This window comes from Otolemur garnettii, unplaced genomic scaffold, assembly GCF_000181295.1.
Source record: "Otolemur garnettii isolate 467f Iridium unplaced genomic scaffold, OtoGar3 scaffold00005, whole genome shotgun sequence".
Taxonomy (NCBI): Eukaryota; Metazoa; Chordata; class Mammalia; order Primates; family Galagidae; genus Otolemur; species Otolemur garnettii.
The window spans coordinates 23,505,552-23,531,346 of record NW_003852400.1 but is presented as its reverse complement, the minus strand read 5'-3'; the positions used below and the strand labels follow the sequence as shown (position 1 = coordinate 23,531,346).

The 25,795-nt window shown below is 37.5% G+C and overlaps 1 protein-coding gene across 3 annotated transcripts in view; it reads right to left on the bottom strand.

Annotated features, from left to right (window-relative positions):
• Positions 1–699: 699 nt before the first annotated feature.
• Positions 700–25,795, bottom strand: part of DYNC1I1 (dynein cytoplasmic 1 intermediate chain 1) — a 321,862-nt gene continuing 296,766 nt past the window's right edge. For all 3 annotated transcript variants that reach the window (XM_003782687.3, XM_023519229.1, XM_023519232.1), the window contains 3 exons: positions 22,977–23,117; positions 18,753–18,878; positions 700–1,521 (listed from right to left, as the gene is read on the bottom strand). In XM_003782687.3, the coding sequence (XP_003782735.1) occupies positions 1,411–1,521; positions 18,753–18,878; positions 22,977–23,117 (378 nt within the window). In that variant the 3' untranslated portion in view covers positions 700–1,410. The remainder of the gene's footprint in view (positions 1,522–18,752; positions 18,879–22,976; positions 23,118–25,795) is intronic.

The following is a 25,795-nucleotide window of genomic DNA, read 5'->3' as shown; positions in this document are numbered from 1 at the left end:
GAAAAAAATGTATCATTGTTTAAAAAAAAACAAAAAAACTTACAGTTCAAGGAATCCCTACCAAACAAAGCACCAATGGAAATTCCCTTCCTAAAAAGCTGAAAGCCTGTCTTCCAATGCCTTTCATGACTCAACCACTGTTTATTTTCATTCTCTCTAGGCATGAAGTGACCTTTTGAAAAAAGTTTTATTAAAGTTGTTTATAGACATATTTCCTAGTCCAATAGTAATAAATATCATTTTCTGGTATAAATTTTGAAAAAATAGAAATGTGTGGGACATTTGGTATTTGTTCATCTTAATCCATCTTTCTACTCCACTGTTTGAAATTGTCTTCGTGGGTGGGTGGTTTTGCTAAAGGAGACAAGGGGGAATTTTCCCAAAAAACCATACACATTCCCCATAAAAATAAAACTAGAGGTCTTGGTTTAAGTCCAGCCAGGTTGACTGCAAAAATAAATTCATCATCAGTTCTTAACATGGCCCTAAGGTATCTCTCCCGATCCTTGCCACAGCAGACTCCGAGTCAGGCTTTCTCCAAGCAAAGGATTTACCCACACTGGTGCAAACCTGGTTTGGAACATTTTATTGGCAACACTGGTGTCATATTTAGGAACCATAGACTTTTGTCAGACTGTGTTAGCTTCAATGACAAGTATCAATGGTCAACTATATTTGAAATATTGTTAAAGTACCTAGAAATAATAGGCATTAAAATTCATTCCGTTCACTGCAACAAACCCTCTAAAGATTTCACGTCTTCAATGGAACTGGCATACTGTAATTGTTACTTGGAACTTAATGTAACCTCAACAGCAGCAGAGAGAATACAGTCCTCTCATTATGCACATGCTCTAGGATCGTTTATTTTAATGCTTTCAAATAAATATGTTCCATGCAGCACACTACAATAAATAAGGAATAGCAATGTTCTTCTAGTAAATCCATTCATAACGTGAGTCACCATGTAAAACACCACATCTCAAGTCTTTGGCCCTGTACCATGTCATGAGGCACACCACATCTGCACCCAATCATATCTGGCTTCATATGGATTTAATAGGACTATGCCAGAAGTGCATGTAAGCACAAATTTAACCAGAGGTTTCCAGCTATTAAATACAGCTACTAAGTAGTTAAAAGGCAACAACTAAACCCGTAAAAGTCCCCCCCCCACTTCATTTTTGAGACAGAAATATAAAGATAGAAATGCTGTCTGGTGAAGTTCAGGTCAGTGGAAAGCATGGCAGGATATATTTGGAACACTTGGAGGAAAGCTGGCACAACATGGCACCCACAATTTTACAGCAACACTGATACTGAATGGACACCAAATGCAATGGGCTTGACTGCAGACGCTGAGCTGTAGGACATGAAGGTGGGGGCTGCAGTGAGGCCGGCTCCTTTCCACTAGGCAGATATCTCCACAGCACCTTCCTCCTCGCTATCAGCTCTGTTCGCACGAATCTCCACCAGGGTCCTGGCAAATCGGGTCCACTCATCATTGTGGGGAACTGCGAGCTGCAAAACAAATTCATGGAGAAACAATCAACAAGAGGTTTTCTAATGTTTGAAAGCCTCGAAGCCTAACAGACTGTTCCTCCCAAAGCAGATGCTTCCCTTGGAATGTAAAGGAAATCAAATACTCTTCTTCTTTGGAACAAGTAGGGCCTGGAGTGTTGCTTTTAAACTAACAACTCAAGAGAATCTCGTCACTCTCAGAAGCAAAATCACTCAGCAAATTTATAAAACTTTTAACACCTTTGTAAACCATACTATTACAGCAGCCACATTAAAACACTTCTAGTAATGAAAATTCTTCATAAGACCAGACTTACACTGAACACAGGAAATAAAATTGCATTATTGACCAAGACTTTGATATAAATGTAGTATTTGTTTTCTAGCCAATACTATTGATCCTTTTTCTGAAGTATTGCTAATGTGTCAATAAGCATGGCAAAAAGAAAATAGTTTATATATGCAAAGATATCTTCCTACTAGGAAAGAATGTTTGTATCTTTCCAGCAGGACTTACATGATGATGACTATGAAGAACAGTAGCTTTGCACGTATTAACTCATTCCTCACAACAATACTATGTAGGACAAAACAGTTTCAATGTACAGCAGACAAATTTGAGGCTGAGAAAGATTAAATAAAGTTATTAAGGTTTCAGAGCCAGCAAGTATCAGTGCTAATCTAATCTGGTTCCAGTGTCTCTATCCTTAGCAAGTATGCAATACTAATTTGCCAAAAGGGGGGAATTTATAAAATTTCCAGAATCATATATTCTTTTGTATACAATTAAGTGAAGAGGAAATTAACTTCCCCCAAGGCAAAGTGAATGTGTGAATTTTTGTTAGCTGTTTTAAAGGCTAATAATTTTTCCACATAGCACCCCCCCCAAATGAATTGTCTAATGATACCATGGAAGTGTTTGAAAGAGAAAAAAAATTATTTGAATATAAGAAACAAGATTGATGATTTTCATATAGAATAAAATTGGTTTAGATTTTAGGGCCATTTTCTTGAAGTTTTACCCTAGAAGTTGGTCTAATTCATTTGTAGGTACTAGTGCTACACATGATAGCCACATCAGGCATAAACATTAAGGATACACAATCATCCTAATAAATACACATTTTTAAAAATAGAAAAAGAAGCAAGTAAAACTAAATTTTGAGATCATGTCTACAGCTGGAAAATTACTACTCACTAGACAGAGCCAAACAAATAGAATTTACATTTTTTATTATAAGGATGATATTCTTACATACTATCTGTCTAAGAAGACTGTCTGTCTAAGAAGACTAACTGGAGAGCACCAGTGTCTCTCTGCAAAGCATATCTTTAAGTTAGTGTTCTAGTAGAAGGTTAAATGTTTCAAGCATATAATACTGGAAATAATATACGGGAGGGGGAAGTAAGTTCTTCGACTTACTTTGAGAAATATAGTACCAGTAAGAATTCTCATTTAGTCATGTGAAGGAGGGTTTGAATGGTTAAATACTTCTCTAGTTATTGAAGTGAATCCAAATTTCTTTTTAGGCAATGACACAAGTTCACAATAGTATTGAATGACACTCCATCCATTTTCCTTACTTTGAACTTTTTCTGTATTCCACTATTCTTCATTTTTCTCAACGATTTCAGAAAACACTACACTGGAGAAATGAGGCTCTTAAAATACCTGATACAAAAGTGCTAACAAAAAGCTTAAGCAGCAAAGGGTTGGTATTATATTTATGGAAAAGAACAGGTCCACTATTTCTCTTCCCTCCTTCAATCGTTGACCAACCTTCCCCCCCCCACCAAAAAGCCACAACCACCAAACAAAAGCCCAATCACAATAATGTATTTGTAACTTTTTCTCACAGAAGGTGGGACTCAAGCAAAAGTGCCCTATAACTTCATTTAATGGTTGGGATAAAAAGAAGGTCTTAACTAATAATACATAGTATGTTGCTCATCAAGACCTGAGTTTGGTTCCCAAGCATAAAGCTATATTAGTTAAAACGATATAAATTCAAGTTAATACACCATGTAATATACCTATGTCATGTTTCATTAATAACAATGTATAGAACAGTACACTGAAACAAGAAAACAGGTAAATGCAGGACAGAGTTTCATGTGGTAGTAATAGCAAGACTGATAAGAAATGACCCTAGGTGGGGCGGCACCTGTGGCTCAAGAAGTAGGGCGCCAGCCCCATATACCAGAGGTGGTGGGTTCAAACCTGGCCCTGGCCAAAAACTGCAAAAAAAAAAAAAAAAAAGAAATGACCCTAGGAAAGGTTATGGAATAACAATTTGAATAGATGCCTTTATGTATTTTACATAAATGCACCATCTGACTTCTCAAAAAAGAATCTTATCAAATTTAAATGTTTCTGCTAAACAAACAAAATTAACCCAGTGACTGAACTATATTTGATCCTTTTACTAGAGGAAGGAGTAATACTAGAACCCTTAAAAATACAGATTTGTCGGCTCGGCGCCTATAGCTCAACCGGCTAAGGCGCCAGCCACGTACACCTAAGGTGGCGGGTTCGAATCCCCAGCCCGGACCCGCCAAACAACAATGACGGCTGCAACCAAAAAATAGCCGGGCGTTGTGGCGGGCGCCTGTGGTCCCAGCTACTTGGGAGGCGGAGGCAGGAGACTCGCTTGAGCCCAGGAGTTGGAGGTTGCTGTGAGCTGTAATGCCACGGCACTCTGCCCAGGGGGACAGCTTGAGGCTCTGTCTCAAAAAAAAAAAAAAATACTGATTTGTCCTCGAAAAGTTTTTACCCTATTCTAAACATTTCTTGTTCTCTTTTTAATTTACTAAACTTTCATAAGCCAGTAAAATGTTGGTTTTTTTTTTTTTTTTTGAGACAGAGCCTCAAGCTTTCCCCCTGGGTACAGTGCCGTGGCATTACAGCTCACAGCAACCTCCAACTCCTGGGCTCAAGCGAGTCTCCTGCCTCTGCCTCCCAAGTAGCTGGGACCACAGGCGCCCACCACAACGCCTGGCTATTTTTTGGTTGCAGCCGTCATTGTTGTTTGGCGGTCCGGGCTGGGGATTCGAACCCGCCACCTTAGGTGTACGTGGCTGGCGCCTTAGCCAGTTGAGCTATAGGCGTTGAGCCGTTGGTTTGTTTTTTAAAAAGAATCTATTCTGCCTAGTCTTTTCCTTCTCACAATATCATTAATTTCATAGACATACATATTTGCTTTGTTGACAAGAAATATAGAGAGAGTAGAACAAGATGAAAACACAATTGCTTCTAGATACTTGACATAAGCTTACCTACCTCATCCTGTTAGACTTTTTCATCTAGTTGACTTAAAAATAACCCAAGATGATTGCAATGTTAGATTTAGAAGGTGAAGTGCAGACTGCCCCCTTTTTAGAATTAAATATCACCATCAGGCAGCACCTTAAATATACTCTTAGCTGAATGTGTGAATGTGCATTCACAGGCTATTTCCACACCCAAAGTAATAATTTTGGGCATTTGAATTACTTGTAGGTAAGAACAAACAGGTGTCCTAACAAACAAGGCCACTCTTTCCATGTTACATCCATGGAAACAGCATCTGTTTGGACAGAACAGCCATTTTTACTGTTGGCAATTCCTGGTTCCCCTCACCTAAACCTCTCTGATTAGAAATGGTGAGAAAAACAGCTCAAGAGCATAAATGTATTCAAGATTTTTCTCTAGGTAACTTGCTACCCAATAATACCTTAATCATTAAATAAAAAGAAAAATCTTTGTCTCTATTTCTTAAAAAGTAAGACTGCTCTCTTGCCCTAACTACCCTATAAGTTTATTCAACATTCATTCAATCAGCACCAATGGCGCACCAGTTATATGTAAGGCACTGTGTATGAATTAAAGATACAGTGGTCAATCATTTTAGAATATGATGACAATGAAATACAGATGAAAATGATCAGGTTTTCATAGGTCAAAATGTGTGAATACCGGCATAGATATTTTTAAAAATCTTCACTGATGTTCAAAAATTGAATAGTCTAACATTTACCTGCTTACAGTGACAACTACAACACTTCCTGACATCTGCTGGGTGTCAAGCAAGTAGCAGGGGACCAAATGGCATTTTAATAACATTGCTTCAGCACCTCTTCAAGTTTTTATCAAGGTATGAAAGGCTAAATCTAGAGTATTACTATGGATTTTTTCCCCTGTGAATATAATAGTTTAGAATAATTTCCAAACAATTTACATTTCTGATGGGGAAAAAGATTTGCAGGTTTCTTACAGGGATGAATAAGTTCAATCAATTAATGAATGCTTACATAAGAAGCAATGTGAAGAAAACAGTCCATAGTTAAATCAAGGAAATACCATAAAGGAGTCAAAAATTTCCCAGCATTGTTCCGAATCAAAGTGTCTTTAGAAACATTTTTTTCTGCCCTAAGATTCATTTGCTGAAGTCCACATCATAGGTTAGGAATGATTCAGTTATTTCGACTGCTTCAGAGACAGAGTTCACAAATAGCCACTACATCCCCTATCAGATGATTGTTTTCTAGGCTTTTGCTAACCATATAAAGCATTTTAATGCCCAAAGAACTCGGGGCTCTGATTCCTAGATACTGAAATCTTCACTCTGAGAGCAATCACCTTTTATAAACATGGTATGTTCCTACTTTTACAGCCGAGGGAACTCAGGCCAAAGGTAGTTCTTGAGGAGCAATTTGGCCCTACTGAGGAGCTACAATGAACCTCAGATTTAGAAGAGAAACTTAAGTTTGGTTCTCATCTCCATTGCCGGCAATGGTTAGGCCTCTCATTCCAATGGTTGTAAATGGCAATGCTGATATTTAACCAGTCATTAACAGAGGTGTGGAGAGGATGAGAAAGGTAATAATCTAAGTGAAGAAAGTACTATGAGTACATCGTGGAATAGTCATGCACTGTTTTTCTTTAAACTGTCAGTCATATTGACAGTCTGTATGGGGTGTATGTATCTTTTCTATAGCATTTTTCTGGTTCTTAAAACATTTTCTTTAGAAATTAATTCTGGTGGAGATGTGAGGATGTTAAGGAACAGGGCGTAGACTTCTCTCTAACTGGTAGGGAAGGGGAAGTGCAGGGTGCTAAACGATTTGCTAAACACCATGCAACTTTCATTCGGTAATGTGGGGCTCTTAGGAGCCTCACCCCTTTATGAAAGGCCAGCATTCCACAGCACAATGGCCAGCGAGAAATGTGTTTTGAATCACCTGCTAAAAGAGTCTAAAGATTGTTTGTAATCTTCTAAGAGTCTTTGGAGAAGAAAGGTCAAAACTAAAAAGCAATAGTTTAAAAGTTGTGGAAAAATTCATGAAATTGACCATTTTAGCCTCCCTTTCCCACCCCCACCCCCCGCCCCCCACATCACAACCCACATCCGGGATCTGTCCCCTCCTCTCTGGCTGAGTGGGCTAGTGGTTGCCTTTGGACCCTGCCCTTCCCCACCCCTAGTAAACGCCTCAGTCTAACTGGTTGTCGTGCCTGGGCGGGACTGTGGAGTAACATTTTCTCATTTTTTTCTTCCTCAGACAGCAGCCAAATTGTGGTTTCTTTCCCAGTTTTGCTATTCACTCGCCGTGGGTCTTTAGCAAACCTATCTCTGATCTTTACTTCATCGTGTGTGTAAGGACTCATTAAACCCATCTTCTAGGACTGTTATTAAATAAGACAAAAGAAATGAGCTTAGCACGGTCCTTGGCACATTATGTAAACTTGGAATAAATAATATTCTTTTTCCTATTTTTCGTCCAAATGTTTATTTCCCTCTCTTCTGTTTTTTCATATTTTCTTGCTTTCTTCCCTCTTCTTTTTCTTCTTTTCACCTTTTTTTTTTTTTTTAGATGTTTCCCTTATATTTTACTACATTTTCTTTCTTAAAAACTCACACAATTTCCTCAAGAGTCATACATTTTAATAACAGCTAACTTTCGTGAGCTTGAGGCAGGGAAAGAGTTCTTTCAGATCATAAGAAAAGTTCTGTCAGTTACTTGACATTGTGCATTTAAAAATAAAAATTAAAATCAAATCATTTTTGGTAAATATACACATGCATACACATGTATAGACGTTTGCACAGGTATTTTTTTAGTTTTCACATACATTCTAGTCCCGCTGTTTCCTTGTGGCACTTTCTGTACTGGGGTTCTATATTTTTACCTCAAGTTGTAAAGATCTGTAACTGCTGAACTGTAAATGTTGAACACGCTGTTATAAAAATCAAATGACTTTTTATAACTAGGATTAAACACACAAATATCATTCACGTGTCCCTTTTTTATAAGCACACGGCTAATAACCCTTTTGAATAGTCTTCAGTCAAACCTCCCTTACTTTTTAGTAATTTTTAGGGGTTTATAGCACCTAGCAGCTGATTTTAAATAGCTGTATTATCTGGAGTAATTTCTACGAGCCTGTTGCGATATTTTATATGGCAAAAATATCTGTTTTAGGCATTGCTTAATTTAGTATTTTTACAAAATCTTAGATCATTAAGACCTTAGAAAAACACTCAGTGATTTCAGCTTGGTTTCTCAGATACGGTAAGGATGGCAAACAAATTAAGTGAGCAGGACTCCAGGTTGCAGGAGAAGTAGTCCGTGGCTGTGTGGTTCTTCAGCATTCAACAGAAAAGCTGTGAAACTATTATGTTAACCAGCGATTCCAACAGATACCCGGTAATTCATCTTCTGAATTAATCTCAAAAGAAAAGTTTTCTTTTAAAAAGATAGCTTACAAATGATCTTTCCACTTTATTACGCATGATTTTTTCACACTTTACAGAAACCAGGGAAATATACACTGGTTTTCACAAAACTACTGCTAAGCCCCTCTGAGCTCTAAGAGCTTTTTAAAAAAAGTACAATTATTAATAGCGCCCCAATCCAGGAGATTGTTGACTTACTGGTGTGCAAATCCCACATCTGTGTTCAGAGGAAGACTATTTTTTTTTTTTAAGGACTGTTCCCTTTGCCACACACACACACACACATGCACACACATAGATAGAAGCAAAGTGGGAGGTCAGAGGCAATGAAACAGCCACTGAGCGGCCACGTATGCCCGCATCTTATAAATACAGCTCCAGTGTATTTCACTCTCAGGAGAGTCCAGCATCCCCGCTAACAATGGATGAAACCACCAGCCAGAAATTCAGGCCAGAACGCAGTCTACAGTGTAAATACACTCAGTGCTCCACTGCAGAAAGAGACACTGCGTGTCACTCTGCACGAGAGCAGCTTCGGAGAAGTTGAGAAAGTTAAAGAGTCACACTAGTCTCTGCTGTGTAGAGGCCGCTGTAACCAGTCAACAGGTCCACACTTCAGTGAAATGTAGCAGCATTCTAACCTATTGTGGTTGGATGGTACCCAACTATTTTTGAACTTCTTGTTGGGTAAAAATCTCATCGAAAGGAGCCCTCATCCACCTGGGGAAGCTTTGAGACCTCTCTGCCAAAGGTCTCGTCCCTGTATCTTTAAATGAGTGGTTTGTTTTTACTGCATGTTTCTTAGAACAACACTTTTAAAAAATCCATTACCACCTAATGAAAGGAAAGAAATAAAAGAAGAATGTAGAAGTCAAAGTAAATAGTAACAAATAGGGCTCTATCTCAATTTCCAGAAGCCAGCAAACGGAGAAGGAAATCATTTCTTTTAAATGCTATCTTAAGAAATGAGCATTTAAAAATATATATACTTCAGGTTAAAATTTAGCATTGGTGGAAGCATGACAAAATTCTGAAGGTTTTCTCAGTGGTAGGAAATAAGAAACAGCCTAACAGCGGAAGAAGAGTTAATTCGCTGAGGCCTAAAGCTGGATGGTGTTATGCACATTCGTATTAAAGTCTTATCATCCTCTTCCTTCAGAAATTTTTTAGCATTATTTTCTTACTATTATGTGGAAGAATCCTTTTCTGCCCCGAAGATGGAGAAAACACTAAAAACACTGGCTAATGTGCAATAATGGAAAAATCAACTTCTAAACTTCAATTACTTCTTTTTCCATAACACAAAAGATCAAAAAACTGGCAGGAAAGAGAAAAAGCATGTAGTACTCAAGTTGATCTGTCATATTAGCTGACTACACATATATCTGTTCTTTTTCCTGATATTATTAACGATAGGTTTTTCTAATAAATTCTTAGCAACCGCTGTGTCTAAGCAGTTTTGACAAAAAGAAGGCTTATTGCTAAACACCTTAAAAACATTTACCAAGGTAATAAAAGAAATGTCATTCCCTCCTACTGAATGTTTGGGCACAAAAGAGGTATTTTTATAACGCAGTTCATGATTTACCATATCTATAGTGTCCAAAAAAAGCACAATGAAAAGAAAGCATTTTTCCAGCGGTTTGACAACTGTTTGAATCAACTGTTAGGCTTTCATTACACTAGTGGCCAATTGCTCACTTTAAAAGGCACAGGAGGGGAGGGAAACTGGGATAGAGACTGGGGAGAAAGGATAAGCACTCTTTTAAATATATATTCTAAATATCCTTTTCTGGGCAAATGTAGTTAAGTAAACTTTTTCCTGTCTATCAATCCGTAGCCGACTTGGAGGCTGCATCCTAAATGCTTCACATCATTAAGCTTTCTCCTAACTTTTCCTCAAATTTTTCCACCTGAATCATTCATTCATCCACCAAAAATTAGGTGCCAGGCATTGTGCTAAAACTGAGTTCTCCCGTCCTATCAGCCAGTTGTTAAGTGTCCACTTTGTGTACATGTCTGTCGATGTGGCGCTCCAAAGGTTAGAAAGAATCTACTGAGGAGTGTGAAACCGAAGGAAGGTTGTCCGCCCAATTTTTTTTTTTTTTCTGTCAAAAGGGTAGCTGGTCTAGTATCATAAGATATTAGAAGGTCTCCACTTTCTTATTTACTTGTTTATTAGTTTAACAAAATTTTGTTGAGATCAATAAACATAAAAGGCTTAATCAAAATATTGAGAACCTCTGAGACGGCCATTAGGAGAAAGGTCATAGGAATGGGCCATGGCTCAGTTTTATCTACTAGCTTAAAAGTAATAGTGCAAAATTTCTTTTACAATGTTAGAAGTTTAGGAATCCTTTATATGATAAGTAATTCATGCTTTAACATTTAAAAGACGCTATGATAGCTGACATTCTCAAAAATTCATGTGAACTTTTGTCCAAAGTAGGATATGATTCATTCACTTCCTCCCTTTGCAAGTCCAGCCTACATTTCATGTAAGTATTTACACAGAAAACATGCATGAGCAGATATCTGATCGCATATTATATTTCAGATATGCCACCAGTAGCACACATACACATATAAGAAACAAATAACTCCATTTCTGTACAGGCCAGGGTTAATCTAGATTCACAGACGACCGAAGCAGCTCTCTGCTCAGCTTTCTATGCTGTGATTTAAGGCCACTGTTCAAAGCAGCAATTTCTCAAGATAAAATTTAGCAGTTTTGAAATTCTGAAACTAAACACAATTTTGTCAGCCATAAAAAAATTAACGCTATAATTAACAACTGCTTTAGAGTCTAAACTGCTATTGAAGATGACAGTTTGAAACCGAAGAAGAATCATAAAGATGATGATTAATTATACAAACTGGTTCTTGTTTCAGAAGGTTTATATTCATGGACTAATTATCACCAAAATGAGAACATATGAATTTCATTGAATATCGCAAATTACTATATACACATTAATATGGCCTTTATAAAATTAGATATTAGAGCTTTTCTTTTATTTAATCAACTACTCTACAATACACAAAAGTCATAAGTGTTTTCTTATCAACTCAAAAAAAATTTGCTTGAGAAGATATGAATCCTAAAGTCCATTTCATACACTAATGCTACCTGTATTAGCACATTATTTATACAGTAATTAGTTTAATCATGGTCTTTTACATATATAATTACCAAGATGAAAGCCACTACTACTACATTCACTATAAGGTGAATAATTATAGCATTAATTAGAATGAATAGTGCCTTTTCTTTTATTTTTAAAATTAAGCACTTTTCCCAGAAGAAATAAAGTTGACATTAAAATTCCAATCGTATGTCTTACCCAAATTATTTTATTTCAAATACATATAATTTCTTATGTCAAAGAAAAGAATTAACATATTATTCAAAGTGGCTTATTTTATATAATTATGTTTAGTAGCACCCCAAGTCTACCTTACAAATTTGCTTTTATGCTCTTTGATTTAAACACAGCTCTGTGGCTATAACACAAAAAATTCAGTAAGAGCTGAAAAGTCCAATTGGAAATCTCCATGTTCTGTTCCAATTCTATCAACTATCCAGATGCTATCGACAGGATCAGGTATTCGGATTTTCACTTTTTTACCTAGATGTTTGGCGTCATGGAGAGTTTACACCTAAGTCTTTTCCATGGAGAGAAAACCAAAGGAAGTATTTAACATCAGCTAAAGAAAATAATATTGTTTATACACTAAAGAATAAGCCAGTGCTTGCAAAGGCCTTCAAGAATCCCGCAAGTATGGCCACTCTCATTTAATGAGAAGCATAAGTGTTTTGGATGGTCAGAACTGGACGTTGCTATACTGAGACCAACTCAGCTCTTCTGGAGGCTGTCAAGGCTTAGCCATGCAATCAGGTTCGCCTTGAGCAGGGGACCACAGCCTTTATACAGCACAATAATTCAACTGGCTGATTGCAAATCCAGTTCTTTTTCATTAAGGAATTCTTGTTTGAATTAACCCCCCAAATCTCAGTTTAACTTTAAACTCCCAGTAGCATAAGAAGTTATTTAAATCCAACAAAAGACAGAGAAGACCTCTTTTTTTTTTTTTAATTTGGTTGTAATTTTTATTCAGCCTCCTTCCCCAGGGAGGAGAGTTATTTATACTCAAGGCACAGGCTTCCTATGAAAAATCAATGTAGGCCCTGTACTACTGGAAAACATGAATGAGTTTCACAAAGTAAACAGTTAGGACCAAAGTGTGATTCACTTAAAAATCATAATTTGTTGTACTTATTTTGTGTCACTCAAGCCCTTGTGAACTCCCAGCACTTCCAATGTATCAGATGCTGCTACATCGAACTGCTGTTTAAAGTGCAAGAGAAATGCTCACTGAATCTCGTTCCTTTTATCATTGCTAGCTATGAAAACCACTTGAGGCACTTATTAACAGTTCTTATATATTACACCTGGACCATGATTCTAAAGTATATTACATAGGTCATTTTTCCTTCTGGGATTACAAATAAACTTTTGACTTTAATTTTTCGTTTTAGCTTTAAAATATGTTCCAGTGAACACTTAAAGTCATGCTTTTTTTTTTTAACAGTTACATTTGCTCTCTCATATTAATCTGCATTTTTCCTTTTTAAGAATTTTTCAAGGCCCTTTTAGTGTATTGACCAATGTTAAAGGTATTGTGTTTACTGAAATTTGCCATAAAATGGCTACGATTCTTTTGGCTCCCCAAATAGTCACATTGAACAAGCTATTTGAGATGCTACCAAAGAGTTAAAATCTAAAGATGTATGAATGTTTTCTTAGGTAATCAGCGAATGGGATACCAAATAAATATAGCTAGGGCAATAAGATTTATCCATGTCTCAAATCACAGTTTTTAAAATGCTATTTTATTTTCCAAATCCTACTCTAAGTTGAAAATAATTTTGGGATTTTATCACTGGACCACTGTAAAAATATTATCAGGGATTTGAAACCTCTGTGTATTTATCACAACTGAAAACACAATCTTCCCTGGAAGAGGTTAATTGAAAAAGAAATAATAGAAGGTAAAAAAATAGACTGCTTCTTTCAAAGCCGGAGCTGCAAACAGCATTCTAACTAATTCAGATAAGCAGCGAACATAGCTGTTAGGGGATATTTATGACAGCCACATCTTTGTGACAGCACTGAAGCCTTAACAATGGCAGTGGGCTTCCTATAAAACACATCTGTAAGAAAGACAAGTAGATAGGCTGACTATCAATCAGCAGGACACGTGCACAATTCTATATGCTCTGGCCCATGTGCTGTTGACATCACCTCCATATACATAGAAAAGGTTGTTCTTCACTAAGGAGTCACTAGCAGAGAGTGACTTTTATTTTTAATTCTTTAAAATGTGTGTTCACACATCATTTACAAAAATCCAACGATGATTAACAGCTCTCTCTTTCAGGTATATTTATAGCTCATTTATGACTTGTTATCTTACCCATGTTTCATTTAATTGAATGGGATCCTTCTCATAAGCCAAAACAGATTGCATTCCACAGTTTGCAGATTTCTCAAAACTTATTCAAGAGCTAAGGTCATTTTTCATTTCGGATCTTACAAAATTTAAATGGTGCATGCAACCGCTGTCTACTTAAGTAACTTTTGAATGCACAACTAGCATAAAAATCACAACCAAGTAATAAAAGAGGTCTTCTCTGTCTTTTGGTTGCATTTAAATAACTTCCATTTATGCTAATGGGAGTTAAGCACCTGCTCTGCAAAGAAAATAGACCCCCACCTGTGAAAATAAATGTGTACATTTTCCAGATATAAAACTGAAATCAAACAACCAAAAACGTGTGCTGTATAAACACAGCAAAACGGGGCCTGCCTGAAAACATTGCTGTTTTCTATTTTACCTCTTGACTCACAGGCCTCGAGATATTACTCATACCTTTGCCATTTAAATGTAACAAAAAGAAATAAAAGGGGTGGATGGACAAATTCCACCTGGTGATTACAGTGAGTGCATATACAATCCTCTGTTTACCCCTTCAGAAGTTCATAATAAATTCTATCAGTGAATCTGGATTCCAGCTACCGCTCTCTGCCATCACCTAAAAGTCATGGAGGAGAATTGTACACAACAGAGGAGGGCACAGTCCTAGGGGCACTGTGCTGGGACTCCCTGTGGCAGCTGCAGCCTCAGCTGGATTGTTATTCACTGACAACACCAGAGTCACTTTCTACAGTGCCCTTCTCATTCAGTGCCAGGTGTCACAGGAAGGCAAGTCTACCTGGGCCCAAAGAGGGATGTCCGTAGTCACAGAAGTCTCTCTTCAGGGAGATCTTCAAAATGGTATGGACAGAGAAACCCTGTCTCCACCCCAACCACAGTAGGCATCACAGAGATTGTTCCCCAAATTATATTATACTTCCAGTTAAAATTACCATTAAAATGATCAAAATGGGGCATTAGGGAGGCAAAGAATCTTCACTCTGGTTTCAGCTCTATTTTTGTGGGCCCCCTGAATTTGTAACACAGAATTGTTACTATTCTCATTAGGCATTTTTAAGTATATAGCTTTATATAGCACATACTATGTTTAACCACATTTCTAGAGGTTGCCTCTTCCTCCTGACGATCTAGGTCAAGGCCCGAATTTTTCTTTTCTGATTTGCCTTGTGAGTGGCATTAAGACCAATACCCTTCTGAACAGGGTTGGCTATGTAATTTGCAGGGAAAAATGAAAACATGGAGCCTTTGGAGGATCATTTTAAAGTTTTGACAATGATAGCAAAGTGTTAACCCAGCCCAGGGCCCCCCTAAGCACAGGCCCTGTGCACCTGCACAGGTCCTGCGTCTATGAAATCTGCTTCATTTGTGGGGTTGCGCCTTGGCAAAAGATAGCCCTACTCCCCTCCTTCCTCTCCAGACTAACAGGGTTTCCATCAAGTCCACACAGAGAGCTTGAAAGGAGGATGTCTGTCCAGGGAATATCAAACAACATGGTGTCCTTGAAAAACTGCCATTGACTTGTTTATACAGATTGTATTATAAGGCTCATCTAAAAGTGTTTCATCTTGCTAGAGGGTTTCACAAAGAAGGTTTTCCAGCCAAAGGCCAGTATCCCTATTAAAACTGACCTCCTCACTGGCCCAGGTGAGGAGGTCGATTTTAATAGGGATCAGAGAACCAATTTTGAACCTTTTTTTTGAGACAGAGCCTTAAGCTGTTGCCCTTGGTAGAGTGCTGAGGCATCACAGCTCACAGCAACCTCCAACTCCTGGGCTTAAATGATTTTCTTGCCTCAGCCTCCCAAGCAGCTGAGACCACAGGCGCCTGCCACAATGCTTGGCTACTTTTTGGTTGTAGTTGTCATTGTTGTTTGGCAGGTCTGGGCTGGGTTCGAACCCATCAGCTCTGGTGTATGTGGCTGGCACCGAGTGAGTTTTGAATATTGATAATGGTAGCACTGCCTTGGTGGTCTTCACCTCCATGTTTTTCTTCTAAATCACTTCCTACTCTGACACCTTCACTCTTTGCCAGTCATGCACCAGCTTTAGGTGTGACCCCCAATTCCAAAGGGCCAGCTTGCTATGAAGGCTCTGTATCTGGCTTCCAGCAATGTGGGTGATTCGGAAGGCTGCAGAGGACTAGGCTGCCCTTCTGTTCTAGGCGCAGTTACGCTCTGTCAGTTCCAGGCTGGTGAACAACATAACAGTAATTACAGTCTCAGCAGCATTTGCCTTTGAAGGGCTCTACCTTCTCTCAGAAATGGGCTGTAGCGAAGCCTCAGCTGGAGAGAAGTTGTTTTTCCTTTTAATAACAGGGTGCCTCTGTGGACTCAGTCTTCAGTGATTTAGAATAAGGCATAGAGGTGAGAAACGAGAAACAGAAAGGGTCCCTTTCCCCCAAATAAACATATACCTTACAAAAATACTTAGAAAAAAGCCACAGTTAAGATAAAATTATTTTGTTAAGTCTGAGTTTTTCTGAGCTATAGATTGCTTTGTATGTGATCAAACAATACAGGAAGAATTGTTCAAGTGTATAAACCTTATCCTGATTTTTGGTCATTCAGTGAAGGGCCAGAAGACTGTAATATTATCTACTCTCAATAAAATAGTATATCCCCCCTTTTTTTTTCTTGGTAGTGAATTTGTAGGGATAAACAAGCCTCCAAATTGTTTGGCCTATTATGTGTCACAGAGATTTTTCTATAGCTGTCTAGACTCCAGACAATAGGCGAGACTGGCCCATAGTTGCAGGCATTTCTATAGTCTGTAATATCACTTAGAAAAGTACGGGCAATAACACAAAAATGAAAACCAGCCTGACCCACCAGTGCGATAGTAGAAATATGAGTATAACAACACTTTACAATTTAGAAATGATGATAGCATCCTAGAAAGAAGTTTTAGCAGCCACATATCAGCCAAAGAAACCTGTGTAAAATCAGACAGACTCCCAAAATAGGAGTCATACTCAAGTAGTTCTGTGCATAAGTTATAAAATCACTTTATTGTACAAAATTCTCTACATATGCCACATTGTGGTTTCTTATTGCACAGAGATGTATAAATATACGTGTGTGCATGGACATGGATATACTCATATAATATTTAAGTTCACAGATTCTTCAAAAGCTTTTTAATAAAAAAAACCCAGATTTTTAAACTATTCTGTGTTATGAGCCCTCTTAGAATCCAAGACTGAGGGTCGAAATAACGTGGCATATATTCCTAAGTGTGCTCAGGGATAAAACACATATGAAAGAGAGGTGGAGAGAAGAGTTTTTACATTTTCTCTATTTTCTGGCATTTCATCTCTGAGCATGTCTTCATTTCTATGTTTCTCTCCCAATCACGCTTGTTATAAGCCAATCAGTGAACGAAAGTAAAAGAAAGAAATCTTGTTCATTTTTTGACATTCTCTTTGCTCTCTTCTATTTTTTAGGATGACCTAATAAGAAATATTTGGTTTCGTTATTGCTGTTTAGTTTTATTTTGATGAAGACCATGAGAAAGATACATGAAATATAAAGAATACTCCCTGAAGAGAAGACCACAGTTAAGCTCATTGGGAGTAGTCCCCACTTAGAGGGTATTCTTTTCCCAAAGACTCTGAACTAGGTCAATAGTCACCAGACCCTTTGCATCTTCACTGTTGGAGCCAAGTATTAACAGTCTGGATCATCAGTGTAAGGACTCAGCTTGCAGCATCAGTCTCATGAAATAGATAACATGAAGTAAAACCAAGAATTTTCTTTTGACTTAGCATTGTGCATCCAGAATAGAAAACCCTCATCTCTAAAGTCACTCAGTTTCTGTCCCTGGCTGACTTATAAAACACTATCTAGCTTGTTTTAACATAATCAGCTGTACTGTATAGCAGTATATAATATGTCATCACAGTTCTATCGTAGAACAAACCCTCTAGGATTGCTCAATTTGTAGGATGCTGAGTGATGAAACCACAAAGAACCCTTCTCAGTATGATCAGCGAAACCCATCCACTGGGTGCAGAGTCCCTTCCAGGTCTAGGATGCTGTGCATACAAATGTGACATATTTTCCCCCTGGACTGCAAATGTTAGACTCAGATTGTGCCAAAATAGAATTAAATAACATAACACTCTTATTTTGTTTTACTCGGAAGTTCAATATTTTTAGCCAGGTGTTGTGGTGGATGCCTGTAGACCCAGCTACGCGGGAGGCTGAGGCAAGTGGATCTCTTGAGTCTAAGAATTTGATGCTGTGAGTTATGACACCATGGTACTCTTTCACCCAGGGTGAGAGAGTGAGACTCTGTCTCAAAAAAAAAAAATTCAATGTTTTCTCTTTCAGGAATAAATCCTTTAATCTCCCTAGAAATGAAGGTTTTTGTCAACACTTTCTCATATAGTAAAAATAAATAGATAAGCTCAAGTATAATTAATTGATATGTAATATTAAATATACTATAAAAATTTGAGATTTGTCAGAATTACAGATGTCAAGGGTTTTTTCTTTAATTGAGTGACGTGATATTCAAAAATACTTTACATAGCATGTAATACGACAGAGAGTTACATCTCTCATAGAATAACTTTGAATATCATGAAAATGGTACAAAATTCTGATTTATCTCAGTCTTCTCAATTGGCTACACTTTAATTAAACATTTTAATTGAGCCTACCAGCTAAAACTTGAGTTTTCTAGTCAATAAAAAATTCCATGTTCACTTTTAGCATGGTCAATCTGGCACACTTTTCATCCTCATGAAATTGGTGGAGAAGGTGCACGTTTCATCGCAAGACAGACAGGCATTCTATAGCGCTCTAAAATGAGCCTGGGAACATTAACTAAAGCATCCTCTGCATGAAGACGAAAGATCAAATTAGGCCTCAGGAAGCCTCACCAAACTCCCACTGAAGTTAATGGAAATTTGCAGACACATCAGAGAGTTTTGGTGGCGCACAAGATCTTGTCCATAACTTCACTAGGTCTACAACATAGATATACAAGTCAAACAACAACACAAATAAACGTGTACCTCTCCAACGTCATAGATCCAAATGCGGCCTTCTGAGTCTCCAACAGCCACTTCTTTGCCAGTTTGGGCCCAGCGAACACGGTTTAGGGCAGATGCCCCCTCAATGGCCACACTTGCTGTTGGAACCTGCCAAAGAGGTTACAACAGAAAAAAAAGAATCTCTGAATATGAATTTAAATATATGCATTGACAATAAGTTTAACTGCATGAGTCACCACTGCCTTCATGTGTATGGAGTAATATACATCCCTTGTGCAGGGGTAGAAAGGATTCATTGTTCTTAAATCGTATGCTCCACTGAATTAAGGGGTAGAGAGAAGAGACATTTAACCATAAAGGAGAGGAGGGAGAGTCTTTTTCCACAGTCATTGGGCACTGAATGACATAAATATTTCTTTGGTTTATGCCAAGTGTATGTTCAAAATACAAACCCAACAGCTAAATGAGATACTTCACCACCAGGTCATGCTTTATGAATTGATAGATTTCAGGATTTACCAAGATTTAGGATATTATAACAGGAGGAAAGGGGTGTGTATGGTGGAATAAAATTCACCTTAATATGAGTCTTCAGGGAAAAATTAACATGTGTATTGATTCTTCAAAACCTCATGGGGAGGAAATGATCAGAAGTAGAAAAGAAGGCATGCAGGTAAAAAACTTCAAAAACCTCAAATTCTCCTTTCTTTCTTTCCCCTCCTTTTCCTCCCCCTGGCAGTACCAGTGTGTGGCAAGCAATCCATAACTTTGGCAATGACCCCAGGTTGCTATCTTATAGAATGTAGCTACCTACTCTTAGAAAATGCCTTACAGCTCCTTTAATAAATACCCCAAACCTAAAAGCGCTGATAATTACAATAATTATTGTTATTAAAATGAACTAGATGTGCTGAAATGGAATCTCACAAGAACCTTAGTATTTGGAAAAAGAAATTTTACTTCTTTATCATCATTAGTTGTGTAAACTCTTGTTTTCTTGTTTGGAAGTTTATAATCGGCATAAAGATCAGCTCGCTTGTGCCTTTTATAAGAATGGTAAATAGAAAATGACAACATTTCATTAAGATAAAGAAAGGTAAATTTAAAACAAAAAGAAAAAAAATGGTGAAAAGAAGGGCCACCAAGACCATCTCATGCCACTGTTTAAGACCTGTGTCTAATAAACATGTTGCATTAGGATGGGAACACAACGTGTACTGTGACTTAGCACGCCTGGCATTCTGTTAGTCAGGGAATTGAAACCATCTGTTTATACGAAATTATTGACCCAATACCTATCTTTAAAATAGCAATAAAAACTCCATCATATATAAGAATCTATGTTTAAACTTAATCTTAAAATCAATAAAAATTCTTTCACCTGCGCTTAAATCACTGTATGTCAATTGTGAACAAAAAAACTCCCAAAAGTCCCTGGCTCATTTATTTTTAAAAAATATACAATTTCTACAATAAAGGTACCTGCTGTGTAGGCTGGAGTCTGAATTTTTAACCAAACCCTTTCAAAGGCTGAAACAATGTGAATTTAGATGGACCATAATTCTGTCAATACACTTTATTATTAGTATGCTGTTCAGAAAACAAATCTGTGATTCAGCGAGACGGTCTGCAGAGTTAATTTTTAACATCATAATTTAGAAGGCTCATACAGGATCCTTACCAATTCTATTTACCTAATTCTATTCGATACCTGATTTTAGTTATGAATAATCTTAAAAATTAAATAAAATGCCTAATCTTAATATAAATACAACAAAAACTTAATTCTCAGGAGACGGTGATCTTTTGACACATTTAAAATAATGCTTGATACAGTTTTAAGAATGTTATTTATTTGGAATACAATAAAACTGAAATAATATTTTAAATCTTTTTAAACACTATCTTTTCATAGCTATCAATAGTAGAAAAGAACTGTCACAGCCTATATTATGTGCTAAAAATTAATGAATGCATGAAGAAACTGACAAAATATATTTCTATTGATTTGGTGGGTAATGACCATTCAAAATTTATGAATCAGTAATAAAAATAATTCATGTATTTTCTCTGTCTTTTTTCTTTAACTTTGATTTTGCAAATACCATATTTCACAATCTTTATGGCTCAATCATTTTAATTGCAAAGACAAGATGTGTATAGCATAAATTATTATATTAAGCAGTAGAAATCCATAATACTGAAGTAGGTAAACGTGAGCTATCCTCACATAGGAGCAGCTGGTATAAAAACAATGTAATTTGAACAACAACAACAAAACACATGGCTGCACTGGGAATTTAGCTTATTATTATTATTTTTTTAAACAAATCTAATTCTCAATCTGAAAAAATTTGAAAAATCCTATTTAAATTGCTAGAAGGCAAAAAGAACGTGAAGATTTTAAAAAGTGTTCAGGTGATTATCGGATTTGATTCAGACCCGATCTCTAGTATTATTGTGAAAGCAGAACTATGTTAACCACAAAACTTAGCAGTTTACATGACCAACAGTTATTTTTATAAAAGTGTTTAGCTCTAAGACTCTTATGTGGATGTTTCTCGATACCTAGAGAAAGAGAGAGGAAAAAATTACATTTGACAAGGTTGTGGTATTAGTTTCATTTTACCTAAAAAATAGAAAAGAAATAGTCACAGAGGAATTATTAAGGAGTCTGTGGAACCCTCAATTCCCTTCCTACACATTGTAGTTGGCCATCACCTAAACTTCACCTCAAATAAGTCTGATTTCTAATATACAGGTTTGCTATGTCAATCTAGAAAATGTTAGTTTGGGGGCTGCTTTCAGGGAAGGCGTTTCCTAGCAAATAGAAGCAGTATGATTTAATCAAGTGACAAAAGACTTTGGGAAACCCTTACAATATAGGGTAATAACGTCTTTCTATTTATTAAAATCAATAATGAAATGTTTCCGTATCCCAAATCATAGGTATTTCACAGATTCATGCTTTTTGGTTATTTTCAAAGATGATTCAGTGAATAACTCTCACCCTGGTCACATAGTTCTTATACCTACAAAGGGAAGGAGACTTACACTGAGAGATTTTTAAAAGGTAGGTGTATATGCCCTCGAAGATACAGTAGTTCAATAACAACACCTGAAGAATATTTCCCTGCCCCCATTCATAAAAAAAAAAAAGAAAGAAGAAAAAGAAAGAAAAATCCTAGAGTTAGTTGTCTGCTCCTCCTCATATCCTCCAGCTGTGGGCTTCCTAATTAAAAAGGCTGAGCTGTTTCCTGTTCAAAACACTTCAAAAGACCTTTCTGTTGTTCTCCACTTGACATATAGTTTTTTAGCACTTGTTCCACTTACCTGTCCATTCTTATTTATGGAGAACTTCATGAATCAGAAACCAGGAAATGATGCAGAGACTATTTTATTTTATAAAACTGAAAGGCATTTAATATTTATGTTAAGCCCCGCAAAACAAAACAAAACAAAAAACACCCAAACCCCAAACAACAAAACCAGAGTAGCTGAATTAGTACCTGGATAATTTTGAGATTGGAAAAAAGGAACAGCGCATATGGCACAATTTTTAAAATATAAACTTTTATAGCATGCTTTTAAAACAGAATGTTTCTTTAGTATCAGCTACTTTAAAAAAAATGGTTATTTTTCACTTGTGGATTACTCTAAATGGGACATGTTAATTTTTTTCTACATGTTCAAAGTTACAGACTATTTATTGTTAAAGTCTGCCTTTGAGTTCAGTATCTTAGACCAGGAATGTTTACCTGGGTAAAAATAAAATGGATGAAAGAGCTAAACATAAAATATTCAACAGACTCATCTTTATGTATTCGAAACAGTAATCGTACAAACAGCAAACACTGACAAATAGCCCTTTTTAAAAGCCCAGTCTAATATCCGTATTCATAAATGCTTTCTTTTCCAAGTGTTTGCCAACGAAGTTATTTCAACCCGGCTCTGAAAAATGCCAAGGCGTGCACACTTGTCATTTTGCTCTTTGCAAAATAAGGGGTCGTTAATTAATTGTTCAGGGTCTGCCCCAGCTTAGGGATGAAGTGAGATCAAGTGATTTGGGGCCACTGTATCTGCCAGTTCCTTTGAACGTAGTCCAGAATGAGGGGCCGGCAGCCCCGCTGCCGTTGGAGGGTCTGTCCAAAAAGGGCCGTTTGGGAGGAAGAGGCAGAGAGACTGCGAGTGGCCGGCGGCGCCCCCCTCCCAGCCCTCCGGCCCGGGCGCTGAGCCGCGGCTCACCTCGGTGTCATTGTTGAGGTTCCAGAGGTCCAAGCGCCCCATCCCGTCCACGCAGGCAAAGAGCGCGGGATGCACGGGGGACCACATGACATCGTACACATAGTCTGCATTGTCTTCAAAGGAGTAGAGCGGCTTGTTGTGCTGTAAAGCAGAGAGACCGTGAAGACTTTGTGGCGCTGCTGCTGCCTCGGGCTGTCTAGAGAGCCTAATTAAAAACTTTGCACATTCACAAAGTGTCATAAAACTTCCCGAGATGAAAGTCCTCGAGAAGGTGAACCGGAGCTTTAATGTGACTAGAACTGTCCAGTGGCATAAATAAATACCGGGGGGAGGGGGGCCTGTGTAGGGGCTGGGGGCTGGGACCGGCGGGGGGGAGGCGGTTTCAGACACAGTCGCACGAGACACTCCAGACAGGTGGACCGGGCTGCCCATTAGCTGGGAATTCTCGCCGGGCAGCGCTACGCGAGATGCCTGGAGCCTAAACCCAGCCGCGGTCCGCCCGGCTCAGACCCGCCGGGATGCTCCGAAGCCCCGGCGGTCCCGGCCACCCCAAGCCTTTGCATTGAAGGCAGCCCCTGCCACCTCGTGGCCCTCGTCTGTACCTGCAACGGCTGCGGCTGCTCCCAGCCCAGCTCTAGGCCAAATTCATATTTTAACGGTTCCTTTACGGCGGAAATGGGGACAAATATTTTAAAGCAGATTATGGCTCTTCCAGGAGATGAAAATTTCTCCATCCGAAAACACTAGTCTCCCTACATGGGGACACTTCACCCAAATCGGGTGTGCTGGTTGTGGCCCATTGCTGTGCTGGTGAACCTCCCTAGAAAATCAACTATATTTTCTAGATCACCCAGATTTCCACGATGCCTAAAATTGATGTTCTGGGGGGAATATGTTAGCATACCCCCACTGCATACAAATGCTTCCACTCCAGAGGGATACAATAAATTAAAATGGCACTCTTGATTTCCAGTGAATATTGTCACATCAAAATAGCACAGAAGTCAGAGGCAAGTTTGAAAGTACACCAGAAATAAAACGTAATTGGACTTCATGAATTATTCATTCCATCTGGCTTGTCTTATTCTAATTTCTGCATAATGGCTTTACTAATCCCTGATCAATTAATGTAAAATGAAATTTAAATGATAATGAAAGCCCTAGAGATAAAAGAAATTAAGTATTCTTATATCCTCTGACAGAAATCTAAACAATGGGAGTTTTTTCCCCCAATGTCTTCTTCATCCAGTCAGCTGTCTGTACTCTCTTGGTGGGTTACCCTGAATGCCTGCACAGGCCAGAGTAACAAGATCAAGACAAGATAACATACAGTATGAACAATCAAACCCTTTCTGCAGGGAATGTTTAAAGACTGTATCTGTAGGGAATCAGCTCCAAACACTATAGAGTGAACTCTCCAAGTGTACTTTTAGTAAACGTGAAATGCACAAAATAGGTTTGCTGAAATCAAAGTAAGAAAACTCCATGCAAAAACAATACAACGTCTATAACCTAAATTTCATGCAAAAATGTTTAAGCTAGTGATTTCTCTTTCTGTGAATTATATTGCTTTGACATTTAAAAAAACTATTGCTTAGAAACAAAAATATTTCAATATCTGAAAGTAACACAGAAGATTTTAGATTGTAACAAAATTTTAATACATTAAGCAAAACAAAAGAATTCAGATTGGCCATTGTGTGTGTGTATGTGTGTGTGAGCGAGAGAGAGAAAAAGAGAGGTGTCTTATTTTTACTTAAAAAAATACCTGATGGGTGTTGGAATTTGAAAAGAAATATATGACACCGAGATATCAAAAATAATTACCTGGACATTAGCCTTATAGTTTTGGATTTTATTATTCTATAATTTTTTATGCCAAAATACATATGTTTGCAGTGTGATTTAAAGCCAAAAAATTATATGTTTATTGGCTACTTAAGTAGCTTTATTTTTCCTTTTGCTGTTTGGCCTAAATGAGTCATATTACTTTCTCCAGAAAATCTAAATACCCAATGACACCCCAAAACAGCATGATTGTATTATTTTTCCTTATTTATTGTTTCAAAAAGACTGTGGAGTAGCTGGTCTTTCACTCACCCCTGGTAAATACTAAATTCTAGCTTTTAGTAGAAGATTATTCTCACTGCTAATTCTTGATTTTATAGCTATCCAGCCACTATTTGTTAAAAAACATAAATAATAATTTTTTCTTAAGGTCAGAAGGTGTTCAAGACTTACACATGTTTTAAAAAGTCAATTCTAAGCATTCTTATTAACCAGGCTGATAGTATACTCAAGAACACACAGGTCTAGATATAGGTAGACGCATACGGACACACAAATCAACGAACACTGAACACAACTGCAGGCTTACTTTGATCAATTAAAACACCATCCAGCCTTAAACAGCAGTATTATTCTGAAAAGCTGGTATGATTTGGCACATTAATTCCCTTAATCCATTATCCTCTTAATCATTAGTATTCTGTTTCTTTTCTTTTCTTTCTTCTTTTTTTTTTTTTTTAGTAATTTCATCTCTGAGAAATTTAATCAAAATTGTAGTAGGTCCTGGAGACTTCACTTTTCTAAACATTTGAAAATAACTGTTATTATTCATGTTACCCAAACCCAGTTTCTCATGTTTAATAGTATTGATTGAAATGCTATTGTTCTCTAGTCTTTCTCCAACTTCCTTATAACACTTTATCCCCTGAACCTTTTATTATAAAAGTCACTGTGCACGTAATTCTAGTCTACAGTACATATACGTGGTTGCGAGAAGGGAAGAAGGCTCATTTTTTCTAAGGCTTTGTTTA